This window comes from Triturus cristatus, chromosome 7 (assembly GCF_964204655.1).
Source record: "Triturus cristatus chromosome 7, aTriCri1.1, whole genome shotgun sequence".
NCBI lineage: Eukaryota > Metazoa > Chordata > Amphibia > Caudata > Salamandridae > Triturus > Triturus cristatus.
In genome coordinates, this window is record NC_140590.1 from 1,767,271,937 (window position 1) to 1,767,286,582 (window position 14,646).

General features: G+C 48.6%; 1 protein-coding gene across 1 annotated transcript in view; it reads left to right on the forward strand.

Annotated features, from left to right (window-relative positions):
* The window catches only part of LOC146813026 (uncharacterized), a 112,790-nt gene that overhangs the window by 34,679 nt on the left and 63,465 nt on the right, over positions 1–14,646 (forward strand). Inside the window, exon 4 of the mRNA XM_085615246.1 lies at positions 2,768–3,000. Within this exon, the coding sequence (XP_085471372.1) occupies positions 2,768–3,000 (233 nt within the window). The remainder of the gene's footprint in view (positions 1–2,767; positions 3,001–14,646) is intronic.

The following is a 14,646-nucleotide window of genomic DNA, read 5'->3' on the forward strand; positions in this document are numbered from 1 at the left end:
ACCGTACCTACGCTCTGGGGGCGTGGGTACGGGGCGTACGACCATTGTAGTGGTGATGTAGGGGTACGCGTGTACGGACCGTACCCATGCTCTGGGGGCCGTGGGTACGGTCCGTACAGGCGTACCCCTACATCACCACTACAATGGTGGTACGGACCGTACCCACGCTCTGGGGGGCGTGGGTACGGTCCGTACCACGCGTACCCCTACATCACCACTACAATGGTGGTATGGACCATACCCATGCTCTGAGGGCGTGGGTACGGGCCGTCCCACCATTGTAGTGGTGACGGGTACGCGTCCACGTCCACTTCTGTTGTGGCGGCACGTGGGATTGGTGGACACGCCCCCCGAAGTGACCAGACCATGGAGGTAATTTATGTGCAGGATATATATGTTTTTTGTTGGGTGGGGGGAATGTTTCCTGCCCCTCGCCCCCCCTCCTTTGCCCCTGGGGGTTGTTCTGACCTTCTGCGGCATCTGCGGCGGTTTCTGTACACAAGGTCGTAGGCTATGAGGGCCGGGATGACACGTAGGATAGGGTCCATGGCTGTCCGTCGCGTACCGGTGCTCTTTGTTCGCGTCGTCCTCAATTTCCCGGGAGTTTTTGGCTGCCGTAAAATATGAGCCGTGCGGAGTGACGTAGGCACGGATCGTACTTGCTGGTCCGTAAAACACTGCCTGACTCCGTCCGGACGTCACGTACGTGACGTCCCGGATCGGAATTGTGGGTGTTTTTTTGCCGGTCTTTGTTTTGTACGACTCGTACGGAAATGGTATTTCTGTACGAATCGTACTTGCGTGTTTGTAAGGTGTTTTACCCGGGTACGAGTCGGACGGAGAATACGCTCCGTACGACCATTCGTACCCGGGTTTTACCGGATCGGAATCGGCACCTTAATAGATATACTAAAATTCATAACAATCATTAAAAAAAGATCTTTTAAACAACTATATTTTTGCAAGTGATATTACTTACTTATTTTAAACATTGATAATACTTACCTTAACCTTTTCCATTCGTCGGATGGCCCCCGGCCGTCTGACGTTACAGTGGGCATGTGCTGAAGACGGCCGGGGGCCACCTGAACTGCGCACGCGAGAAATTCTCCAGCACAGCAGTGGAATTCCAGCCGCAGCGAAGCGGTTAAAATCGATATTCTTCACATCGATTTTCTTGCTGACGATATTTACATAACGCAATATGTTAGACTCGATATTTTGATATGGTGATATTTTTTTCTTGCTATTTTGTCTGAATAGCCACAGTGGCATCCTTCCTTGGTATCTTGAGAAGATACCTGAGTGATTGTGCCCTTGTGTGTAGACTTTTTACCTTGAGTGTGACCCAGGAGCAGCCTGCTTTTGTGTCCCAAGTGTGACCCGGGAGCAGCCTGCCCTTTTGTCCCGAGTGTGACCCTGGAGTAGCCTAGCCTTGTGTACAGAGTCTGTGACCTGGTAGCAGCCTGCCCTTGTGTCCCGAGTGTGACCTGGTAGCAGCCTGCCCATGTGTCCCAAGTGTGACCCAGGAACTTCCTGCTCTTGTGTCTCGAGTGTGACCCGGCAGCAGCGTGCACTTGTGTCCCGAGTGTGACCCAGGAACAGCCTGCACTTGTGTCCTGAGTGTGACCAGGGAGCAGCCTGCCCCTGTGTATCAAGTGTGAACCAGGAGCAGCCTGCCCTTGGGTCCTGAGTGTGACCCAGGACCAGCCTGCACTTCTGTCCCGAGTGTGACCATGGATCAGCCTGCCTTTGTGTCCCGATTGTGACCCAGAAGCGGCCTCCACATGTGTCCTGAGTGTGACCCGGAAGCGGCCTGCCCTTGTGTAATGAGAGCGATCCGGAAGCGACCTGCCCTTGTGTCCCGAGAGTGACCCGGGAACAGCCGGCCCTTGTGTTCTGAGAGCAACCCGGGACTAGCCTGCCCTACTGTCCCGAGAGCGACCCGGCACCAGCCTGTCCTTGTGTCTCAAGAGCAGCCTGTCCTTGTGTCCCGAGTTTGACCCAAGAGCAGACTGTCCTTGTGTCCTGAGAGAGACGCCTTGTTTCTGGAGTGTCATACAGTAACACTCTCATTTATATATCAGTTGCAGCTGACACCAGGTCACAGCGGGAAGCACACGAGGGTAGCTCGCGGTGGGGAGGGAATGCTAAAAATGACACACAAAAAACACTCACCTGTTGCTGCCAGCTACCTAATGTCCTCTACTGCAGTTTCTGTCCCAGCAGTCCATGGGAAAGCATCACAACTCCCATCCAATCCCAGCGTTGCTCTTTAGCATGATAGCAGCACAGGGATTGGCCTGAGTGGGCTGCTTTGATGATTCGCTCAGGGCAGGGAGTCTGTGCTGTTTCTCTAGCACGGCTGTTCAATACAGCAGGGTTGGGGAAACCTAAGTGTGCATGTGAGTTTGGCCAGCTTGAAACAGCCAGCCAAACACACATGTGCACTTAGAAGTGCACATAGCACTCCTCGTCCCCCTCTCGTGCCCCCTCCCTACACACGCTGGCTCAGACCTAGCAGCTAAAAAATAAAACGATAGTAAGATATTGTTTTATTTTTTAACTGCTGACTCTGAGCCTGCGGGGCGATGCTCCTCTGCCATTGTGGAGGAGTCACCACTGAATCCATACACACCTCACTCTCTCTCTCTCTCTCTCTCTCTCTCTCTCTCTCTCTCTCTCTCTCTCTCTCTCTCTCTCTCTCTCTCTCTCTCGCTCTCTCAACAGTATGTCCTGATTTATAGTTCAATTTCTGCTTTAACAGATCTGCATACAACGTTAAGCTCTCTTCAGCAGAGTGAGATTGAGTGTGTACAAAATAGCACTGCAATGAGTGGAAAAGAGGTTGAAGTGCTGCCCCCTTGTGGTGATGACTGGATCTGGTTCTGGAACAAGTGTTACTATTTCTCTGAAGGTGACGGAAACTGGACAGAGGCCAAAGACTCGTGCGCTGCAATGAACTCCTCTCTGGCTGTGATTGACACCCAGCAGGAACTGGTAAGAGCTGTGAAAAACCCCAGCTTCTGTTTTTTTAAATAAAGTCTCTTATGGATGTTAACCCTGAACTATCAGACCACCCCAGTTTCTTCATATCCAGCACATCACACTGTGACACCCACCACTCCCCGCACTCCGCCTGTATCTTATGTTGTAGAAAGGTGCTCATAGGCGCTGTCCTAAATGTTTGCCTTCATTGATCTTCTCATGAAAAAAGTGTTGTAAAACACTCTGGAGGATGTTTTCTGCGTGATTGAAACCGTTCTTTGGAGAGGTGGGTATGTGTGGGAGGCATATACATATTTTGTTAACTAGGAACCTTTGGGGAAACTCTGGAGGTCCACTCTAGGTTCAATTCTGGCTAAACACTGGTTCCATTGGTGCACATTTTACAATACAAACCCACAAGTTTGAAGCACCTCTGTTTGAATTAAGGCAATTCTTAATTAGTGTTTTCAACATAATTCACATCTCCAAAACAGCCATTATTAGCTCAGAGAGAGCAGCCACGTATTTCATGACGCAAGTTACTTTTTCAGGGGCAACAGCCTTTACCATGCATCATTTTCCAAGCAATATCTTTACAACAAACTGCCTTTACCACGCATATATCTTTACCATGCATACACCTTTACCATGGACTGCCTTACCCACACATCATTTACCATGCACTACCTTCACAATGCATATATCTTTAGCACATATGCTTTTACAATGCAAGGTAAGAGTATTTAAGGTAAGTATGCGTGTATGTGTGTTTATGTAAATAAATATGTATGTGTGTGTATCTGTATGTATTTGATGTATTTGTATATCACAGGGACTTTATAGCTAGGAAATAGAATAAAAACATTAGAAATTCACTGAAAAAAAAGGTTACAGGGACAATAAAGTTTGGTACTGAATTTACTTGCACAAAACCATAGAAATTCAGCAGTTATAGTTACCAGCCCTAACTATAACTGAGGCCCCCGCAATGCACTGTTTATGATCTCACATATTACATCACTAATGGCATGGTCTGTGACATTACTGATCACATCACTGATGAAATTATCCAGTCTGTGCAAGTGTGTAAAAAACATTTCCGTGAGTTAAAGATACACACTAAGGTATTGCATAAGTTAAATTGGTACTCTTCCAGAACTACTGATCATTGATACTATTTGCAATATATGTCATCTGAGTGGATTCGTTTGGGCCCTTCGTTTGCAAGCTGCTTCAGAAGCAAAGGGAGATATCAGTGGTACCCACAGAGTTTATTGGGAAGAGGGATTACTGTATACTGAGGCAAGAGACCCCAATCCTGGAGCCACCAGGAGAGTGGTAGTGCCACAGAAGTACAGGGAGTTCCTCCTAACTTTAGCTCTTGACATTCCCCGAGCTGGACATCTGGGCCAAATTAAGACTTAGGAAAGGCTAGTTATCCACTTTTACTGGCCCCAGATGCACCAAAAGGTGGAGGAGTTTGTCAGCTCCTGTGTTACCTGTCAAGCCAGTTGCAAGACAGGTGGCCACCCAAAGACCCTCCTGTTACCACTGCCTGTGGTGGGGATTCCCTTTGAAAGGGTAGGTGTGGACATAGTGGGTCCACTTGAACCTCCCACCGCCTCAGGGAACAAATTCATTCTAGTGGTAGTGGATCATGCCACTAGGTACCCTGAAGCAATTCCACTTAAGACTACTACAGCTCCTGCAGTTGCCAAGGCCTTCATTGGTGTGTTCCTAAGGAGGTGGTTTCAGACAGAGGTTCTAACTTCATGTCTGCTTACCTAAAACACATGTGGAAAGAGTGTGGAGTGCAGTACAAGTTTACTACACCCTAACACCCACAAACCAATGGCCTTGTTGAGAGATTTAGCAAGACATTGAAAGGCATGATTATGGGGCTCTCTGAGAAACACAAAATAAGATAGGATGTCCTCTTACCATGTCTGCTTTTCGCTTACTGAGAGACGTGCCACAGAAGGGAGTAGGTTTTCCCCCTTTGAACTTCTGTTTGGCCATCCTGTGAGGGGACCACTCTGTCTTGAAAAAGAGGGTTGGGAGAAGTCTCTCCAAAAACCCAAACAAGATATTGTGGACTATGTGCTTGGCCTAAGGTCCAGAATGACTGAGTACATGGAAAAGGAATCCAAGAATCTTGAGGCCAGCCAGGAGCTTCAGAAGCACTGGCATGACACAAAAGCTGCACTGGTTGAATTTCAACCTGGGCAACAGGTGTGGGCATTGGAGCCAGTGGCAGCAAGGGCACTCCAGGACAGATCGAGTGGTCCTTACCCTATCCTGGAGAAAAAGAGTGAGGTCCCCTACTTAGTTGACCTAGTCACAAGCAGGACACCCAAAAGGGTTATCCATGTGAACTGCCTAAAGCTCTACAATGACAGGGCTGACATCACCATGCTGATGGTGACTGATGAGGAACAGGAAGCAGAGAGTGAACCTCTCCCTGACCTCCTCTCCTACAGCCCAAAAGATGGGTCAGTAGATGGAGTTGTCTTTTCAGATACCCTCTCTGCCGAACAGCAGACTGACTGCATGCAGGTCTTGCAACAGTATGCTAAGCCCTTTTCCTTGTCCCCTGGTCTGACAAACTGGTGTACCCATGATGTGGACACTGGTGACAGTGCACCTGTCAAAAACAAAATCTATCGACAGTCAGACCAAGTCAAGGAAAGCATCAGAGCTGAAGTCAGCAAGATGCTGGAGTTGGGGGTTATTGAACCCTCTGAGAGCCCTTGGGCTAGCCCAGTGGTTCTGGTCCCCAAACCTCACCCACAGGGTGGAAAGAGAGAAATGAGGTTTTGTGTGGACTATAGAGGGCTCAACTCTGTCACCAAGACAGATGCTCACCCTATCCCAAGAGCAGATGAGTTGATAGATAGAACAATGTCATACATTCACCCAGGTACAGAGATCTGGGCCTAAATCCATTGTTTGTTTGCTTACCATACCATTCCAGTTTGGACCCAGCCATATGCAAATCAGTCTTGACCCTGCGCCCCAATGGGAACAGTTCTGCCTGAACAGCCAGGCCAGGTACTCCCTGGACTGGAAACAAGCATCCTAGGACTGGTTTCGGGCTTTCAGCCCTCATCAGCCACGATAGCTTGACTCCAGTGTCATGGAGAGCACGGGACCCACGTCTGGACATAACCGTCCCACTCAGGGTGACAAATGCAAAAAGAACAATTGATGGACAGAATGCAGAACAATGTCATACATTCACCCCAGTACAGAGATCTGGGCATAAATCCATAGTTTTTTTCTCACCTCACCATGCCATTCCAGTTTGGACTCGGCCATATGCAAATCAGTCTTGACCCTGTGCCCCGATGGGAACAGTCCAGCCGAACTGGCAGGGTTCACGAAGGAGAAGCTTCAAGGGCATGCCGCCTTTGTGAGCCTCTCCAGACCATTTGCTGCTTTCAGCAACTGGTCCCCACTGGCTCTACCCCCCACTGTGGGCGGTAGAACCGGCGGGAAAAACAGATGAGGAAGGGAGGTGTGTTCACCTCTGCCAACTCCACCCCTCAGGTGGGGGAGGCGAGGTGAAGCACAACCTCGAGTCCCTGCCATCTTGAGGATGGGGGACCCAGCCAACCAGGGACAGGCTCCCTGTAGGTATTACAAGTAGTTGTATGGGTGAGTGGCTCATTGTCTGCGTGGCTGTATGTCTGTATGACTCGGTGTCTATGTGGCTGCATTGCTGAGTAAGAGGATGTATGAGAAGGGTATATAGGTGTGTGAGTGGCTCATCAGTGGCTGTATACAAGAATGAGTTAAGTTTGTATTAGCTGTATAGCAGTCTGAATGACTTCATGGATGTATTCGTTTTTTTTTGTATTTCTTTATTGAGTTTTGTAATGGGAGATAAATTCAGAGATAAACAGTACCACTTTACAATAATGACATTTCAGATAGACCATGTAAACATTGTGACAGATGTTATTGAGTCTAATGATGGAAGCAGCCATATTCCTGAGCGACCAGATGTCATGGAACGTGACCACCTAACAGTCTACTACATAGGTGGCGAAGATGTTTTTCTCATATGTGTACTTCAGTCTCGTGAGAGCTTCGTTCGGTAGCATTGTGCTCAGCAATTGGATGCTCTAGAAGATAGGATTGAAGCGAGGACCAGATATCGCACTGGCTGAAAGAGGGTGGCAGATGGTCAGCATACATGTGCAATTGTTCCTGACAATATAGGAGGTCTTGCCCCAGCGGAAAGCGATCCGTCTCTTTGCAAGAAGGAGTACCAGGGAGATGTAGCGTCACACCGATGTAGCTAGTGCCGCCGGGTGGCCCAAAAGCGTCACTAGGGATTCTTCGGGTAGACCCCCTGGCCCCTGCGAATGCCACGACTCCCGACACTGCTACGATGCCAGCACCCTCCACGCACACAACACTGGACGATCACACATCTGCTTCCTGGCCGCCCCGAAGCGCACCCAAGGACCCTTCTCCTGCCGGAGCTGCAGCTTCACCAGCCTCCGAGCCGCCAAACCGCCCAGCGAGAAAGGACGCAACCACCTCAGACGCATTCTACTCAACACCCGCTCCGCATGCAAACACTCCATCGAACTCTGGGACCTACTCGACTCCACCTCCCCAGATGTCGCCTTCCTGATGGAGACATGGATGAACCCCTCCTCGGCACCTGATATCGCCATAGCCATCCCTGACGGCTACAAGATCACCCGCAGGGACCGCTCCAACGGAACAGGAGGAGGAATCGCCATCATCCACAGGAACACCCTCAGAGTCTCGACCAGCACCGACGACATCCTCAGCACCGCCGAGCACCTGCACTTCCAGATCCACACTGACCCCAACACCACCCTCAGAGGAACTCTCGTCTACAGACCCCCCGGACCACTGTTCCCAATAACATGCGCGCCTGGGCTGTGTTTGGGTGCCTGGGCACATGCGTACCTCTGTTACATGAAGCGCGCAGTGCTGTGTGTGGACCGCTAGGATAGTAATAAGCCAAAAGGTAGTAAAATCAGAAGGAGAAATCACCAGCGAGGGTAAACCGAATTCTGACAAACAAGAAAGAAGTATACCCTTATCCTGTAGCTCTCTTGTCTCACAAAACAGTAACTTATAAAATATTCAATGAGGACTCCTCCACAATAGGATCGTCGACGCGGACGCGTTTCAGCCTCTGAAATTTAATCGGCCTCCTCAGGACGAGGGCAAGGGAACAATGATCGCCTAGTTCTTTATGAGGTTATGCAATTGAAGACCTCAAACTGGACCTCTACGGCGCCTGTTGGACACTGGAATTAGAAGTGAACTCCCTTATCTCACACGTAGGACTTATTTTTCATGGCAGAACAAAACATCCTAAGTACAACCGCCTCCCGGTCAGCTGTGAGAAATCATGCCGGTCACAAATTCCGGTCCTTAATAATTTCCTCCAAACATTTTGTGATAGTCAATTTTGATGTTGCCTCAATACGTTTTGAGCCCTTGCCTGTCACGGGTACTTGGGCCTCCCACACTAGTGAGGCACCAATTTTATCGGGAGACCCTAGAGAACGCTGGGCGGTAGGAAATTTGAGTGAGCCCGGTGATGCCACAACTTTCCCGCACAAAAATGTGTGAAAAAAGTGATTTTTTTTAGGTAAAATTGAGGTTTGCAGGGGATTCTGGGTAAGGAAACGTTGGGGGACCCACGCAAGCCATACCTCCCTGGAATCCCCCGGGTGTCTAGTTTTCAGAAATGTGTGAGTCTGGTAGTTTTCCCTAGATGGCCGCCAAGCACAGGGCCAAAAACCCAGGTGACCCCCGTGCAAAACCAGGTTGTTTGGTGATAGGCAATTTTGATGTTGCCTCAATAAGTTTTGGGCCCTTGCCTGTCGCGGGTACTTGGGCCTTCCACACGAATGAGGCACCATTTTTATTGGGAGACCCGGGGGAACGCTGGGTGGTAGGAAATTTTTGCCAGCCCGGTGATGCCACAACTTTCCCACACAAAAATATGTGAAAAAAATGATATTTGTCAGCTAAAATTGTGGTTTGCAGGGGATTCTGGGTAAGGAAACGTTGGGGGATCCACGCAAGCCATACCTCCCTGGAATCCCCCATGTGTCTAGTTTTCAGAAATGTGTGGGTTTCGTAGGTTTCCCTAGATGGCCGCCGAGCACGGGGCCAAAAACCCAGGTGACACCCCTTGCAAAACCAGGTTGTTTGGTGATAGGCAATTTTGATGTCGCCTCAATACGTTTTGGGCCCTTGCCTGTCGCGGATACTTGGGCCTCCCACACGAGTGAGGCACCATTTTAATCAGGAGACGTGGAGGAATGCTGGGTGTTAGGAAATTTGTGTCAGCCCAGTGATGCCACAACTTTCCCACACAAAAATGTGTGAAAAAAGTGATTATTGCAGCTAAAATTGAGGGTTGCAGGGGATTCTGGCTAAGGAAACGTTGGGGGATCCACTCAAACCATACCTTCTTGGAATCCCCCGGGTGTCTAGTGTTCAGAAATGTGTGGGTTTGGTAGGTTCCCCTAGATGGCCACCAAGCACAGGGCCAAAAACCCAGGTGACCCCCCCTTGCAAAACCAGGTTGTTTGGTGATAGGCAATTTTGATGTCGCCTCAATCCGTTTTGGGCCCTTGCCTGTCACAGGTACTTGGGCCTCCCACACAAGTGAGGCACCATTTTTATCAGGAGACCCGGGGGAACGCTGGGTGTTAGGAAATTTGTGTCAGCCCAGTGATCCCACAACTTTCCCACACAAAAATGTGTTAAAAAAGTGATTTTTTCAGCTAAAATTGAGGTTTGCAGGGGATTCTGGGTAAGGAAACGTTGGGGGATCCATGCAAGCCATACCTCCTTGGAATCCCCCGGGTGTCTAGTGTTCAGAAATGTGTGGTTTTGGTAGGTTTGCCTAGATGGCAGCCAAGCACGGGGCCAAAAACCCAGGTGACCCCCCTTGCAAAACCAGGTTGTTTGGTGATAGGCAATTTTGATGTTGCCTCAATACGTTTTGGGCCCTTGCCTGTCGTTGGTACTTGGGCCTTCTACACGAATGAGGCACCATTTTTATTGGGAGACCCGGGGGAACGCTGGGTGGTAGGAAATTTTTGCCAGCCCGGTGATGCCACAACTTTCCCACACAAAAATATGTGAAAAAAATGATTTTTGTCAGCTAAAATTGTGGTTTGCAGGGGATTCTGGGTAAGGAAACGTTGGGGGATCCACGCAAGCCATACCTCCCTGGAATCCCCCATGTGTCTAGTTTTCAGAAATGTGTGGGTTTCGTATGTTTCCCTAGATGGCCGCCGAGCACGGGGCCAAAAACCCAGGTGACCCCCCTTGCAAAACCAGGTTGTTTGGTGATAGGCAATTTTGATGTCGCCTCAATACGTTTTGGGCCCTTGCCTGTCGCGGATACTTGGGCCTCCCACACGAGTGAGGCACCATTTTAATCAGGAGACGTGGAGGAATGCTGGGTGTTAGGAAATTTGTGTCAGCCCAGTGATGCCACAACTTTCCCACACAAAAATGTGTGAAAAAAGTGATTATTGCAGCTAAAATTGAGGGTTGCAGGGGATTCTGGCTAAGGAAACGTTGGGGGATCCACTCAAGCCATACCTTCTTGGAATCCCCCGGGTGTCTAGTGTTCAGAAATGTGTGGGTTTGGTAGGTTCCCCTAGATGGCCACCAAGCACAGGGCCAAAAACCCAGTTGACCCCCCCCTTGCAAAACCAGGTTGTTTGGTGATAGGCAATTTTGATGTCGCCTCAATCCGTTTTGGGCCCTTGCCTGTCACAGGTACTTGGGCCTCCCACACAAGTGAGGCACCATTTTTATCAGGAGACCCGGGGGAACGCTGGGTGTTAGGAAATTTGTGTCAGCCCAGTGATCCCACAACTTTCCCACACAAAAATGTGTTAAAAAAGTGATTTTTTCAGCTAAAATTGAGGTTTGCAGGGGATTCTGGGTAAGGAAACGTTGGGGGATCCATGCAAGCCATACCTCCTTGGAATCCCCCGGGTGTCTAGTGTTCAGAAATGTGTGGTTTTGGTAGGTTTGCCTAGATGGCAGCCAAGCACGGGGCCAAAATCCCAGGTGACCCCCCTTGCAAAACCAGGTTGTTTGGTGATAGGCAATTTTGATGTTGCCTCAATACGTTTTGGGCCCTTGCCTGTCGTTGGTACTTGGGCCTTCTACACGAATGAGGCACCATTTTTATCGGGAGACCTGGGGGAATGCTGGGTGGTAGGAAATTTGTGCCAGCCCGGTGATGCCACAACTTTCCCACACAAAAATATGTGAAAAAAATGATTTTTGTCAGCTAAAATTGAGGTTTGCAGGGGATTCTGGGTAAGGAAAAGTTGGGGGATCCATGCAAGCCATACCTCCCTGGAATCCCCCAGGTGTCTAGTTTTCAGAAATGTGTGGGTTTGGTAGGTTTCCCTAGATGTCCGCCGAGCCCAGGGCCAAAAACTCATGGGACCCCCCTTGCAAAACCAGGTTGGTTTGTGATAGGTAATTTTGATGTCACTTCAATAGGTTTTGGGCCCTTCCCTGCCGGGAGTACATACAAGTGAGGTACCATTTCTATTGGGATACTTGGAGAAATGCTGGGGGTTTGGAAATTTGTTGTTATTTTCTGCAGCGTGAAAATTTAGCACAATAATGCAAGGAAAATGTCACAGTCACATTTTGAGGTTTGCAGGACATTGTGGGTAAGATAACTTGTTGGGATCCACAAGAAAGACATCACCATGTTCTTCCATGGGTGTTTAGTTTACGACAAAATCTACAGTTGGTAGGTTTTTCTTAGATGAAATGTACACCTTGGCAGAGAGAAAAAAAAATAGATTACTGCACAGCCATCTATTCCTCAAGCACACACACATACTGGTTGGTCTGGCACGAGGGCGAGTGATGGTTCAGTACATAACATTTTATTAATAAGAGATGTCACAAAAATTAAATGCACTGTCAATAATTGAAAGGACAAAAAACTGAACCAGTGACTCGCAGCTCGTGAGCTGTAAAGCCATGTCAAGGCACCAACTGCTTTACAGGCCATTCACACGCCTTTCATACATGATACACACAAGACCATTCACACCACCAGGCACAAAACCAACACATTACAACATTCACAAAAAGTGACAAGGTACACCCTGCTTGACAAAAACAGAAAATAATTTTTTTTCAACACAACCACCTATTACTCAAGCACACATACATGCTGGTTGGATTTGGCATGAGGGTGAGTGATGGTTCAGTATATATAGTTATGTTAACCGGAGATTTCACAAAAATGAAATGCACTGTTAATAATTGAAAGGACGAGAAGCTGAACCATTGACTCACAGTTCGTGAGCTTCAAAGCCACGACAATGCACCAACCTCTTTACAGGCCATTCATACACCTTTCATACGTGTGACCCATACAAAACCATACACACCGCCAGCGGCGGGCCCAGCACATTACAACATTCACACGAACAGACAGCGCCATTCAAGGGCCCATCACTTTCACAAGCCCACATTCCTGACACAGCAACCACACCAGCTCACGAATTGCGTGGAGTGGCGTTTGGCTAGCAGTGTGTGTACTGACCAGCAGCTAGTCACTAATCACACACCACCAGCTAAGCACCAGTCCATGTACACCACCAGCCGAGCGCCAGTCCACGCACACCACCAGCCGAGCGCCAGTCCACGCACACTACCAGCCAAGTGCCAGTCCACACACACCGCCAGCCAAACGCCAGTCCATGCACACCAACAGCCAAGCGCCAGTCCAAACACACCGCCAGCCAAGCGCCAGTCCATGCACACAGCCAGTCAAGCGCCAGTCCACGCACACCACCAGCCAAGCGCCAGTCCACGCACACCGCCAGCCAGGTGCCAGTCCACACACACCGCCAGCCAAGCGTCAGTCCATGCACACCACCAGCCAAACACCACTCCAAACACACCGCCAGCCAAGCGCCAGTCCATGCACACCGCCTGCCAAGCACCAATCCTAACACACCGCCAGCCAAGCGCCAGTCCACGCACACCGCCATCCAAGAGCAACTCCACGCACACCGCCATCAAATTTTGGATTTTCTTATACAAATAAGAAAACACAAACAAATTGCAAATAGATACAAATCTACTAACGCAAAATCAGAAATGAAATACACTACACAAATGCAAACCTCGAAACTGAACAAAAAATATTAAACAATAGAGGCCATGCAGTTCACTTTACCACTCATGAATGCTCCCAAAAATTATTTTGGGTGTGGTACATTCTAAAACAAGCAGGCACACAGCCCAGAGTTAGAAGGACACTCGGGGCAGTACATACGAGTCTCCTTGCACGTACCTCTTTGCCAACAGACTCTACATCTCCTATTGGGAAAGTCTTTTGAGGGTGTGGGAGGAATGTGATCAGGAAAGTGGTGATCATTCAATCTAGCCACATCCTCCACCACTCCAACTCTAGGAACACTTGCCTGTTCCACTAAAACAAAGCTGCCTATTACAGACTCCTGAAACTTAGCAAAAGTCATCTTTGACTCAGGACAAGAATCCTTGAAAACAACAAAAGCATTAAAGGTTGCCAAGTGGAAAAGATGGATAGTCAACTTCTTATACCAAATGTAAGCCTTACGAAGAGCAGCATAAGGTTCCAACTTCTGATCTACTCTGTCAACACCACCCATGTGCCTATTATAGTCTAAAATGCACACAGGTTTGCGCGCTTCAGCGACCTGACCCCAAACAGGCTCAGGTGAAGGGCTTTATCATGGATGGTAGTCAGCATGTAGACATCTCTCCTGTCTGAAAACTTCACAGCTAGAAGTTCCTTGCAACGCACTGCACTGTCCCTGCACAAGCTTTTGACAAGCTAGTTCTTTAGGGAAGCCTTTACGGTTAGAGCAGATTGTGCCACGAGCAACAGTGTCCACTTTGGCCAATTCCCTGAACAACCGCACACCAGTGTAGAAGTTATCTATATATATATGGTGACCTTTGTTAAAAAGTCCTCTACCAAGCTCCCACACAATTTTCTCAGTCACTCCAAAAGTGGATGGACAACCAGGGGGGTTAATCCTGGATTCCTTACCAGTGTACACCTTGAAATTAGAGACATATCCAGTCTTACTGTCACACAGCATATACAGCTTAATTCCGTAGCGTGCGCTCTTACTAGGAATGTATTGCCCTAAAACCAAGCGGCCCTTGAACAAGACCAAAGACTCATCCACTGCTATTTCTTTCCCTGGATCATAGATCTTATAAAATCGATCTACAAAGTGATCAATGACAGGCCGAATCTTAAAAAGACGGTCACACTCCGGGTGATCTCGTGGCAACGCTAAACCATTATTGACAAAATGCAGCATCCGAAGCAGAAGCAAATACCTATCATGACTCATGACTGCCGGAAATATAGCTGTTGCTATCAAGGGACTAGTAGACCAATATGAAGACATTGATGGCTTTCTTAGCAAGCCCATCAAAAAAGTTAAACCCAAGAACTTCTTCATCTCTTCCATCTCTTCTAGCTCTAGAATGAGGCTGAAGGCTGACACTGTTGTCCCTCAAAATCTGTTCAGCATATAAATGAGTCTGCTCAACAATCTCTGCCAAAAACACATCATCCATAAACAACTG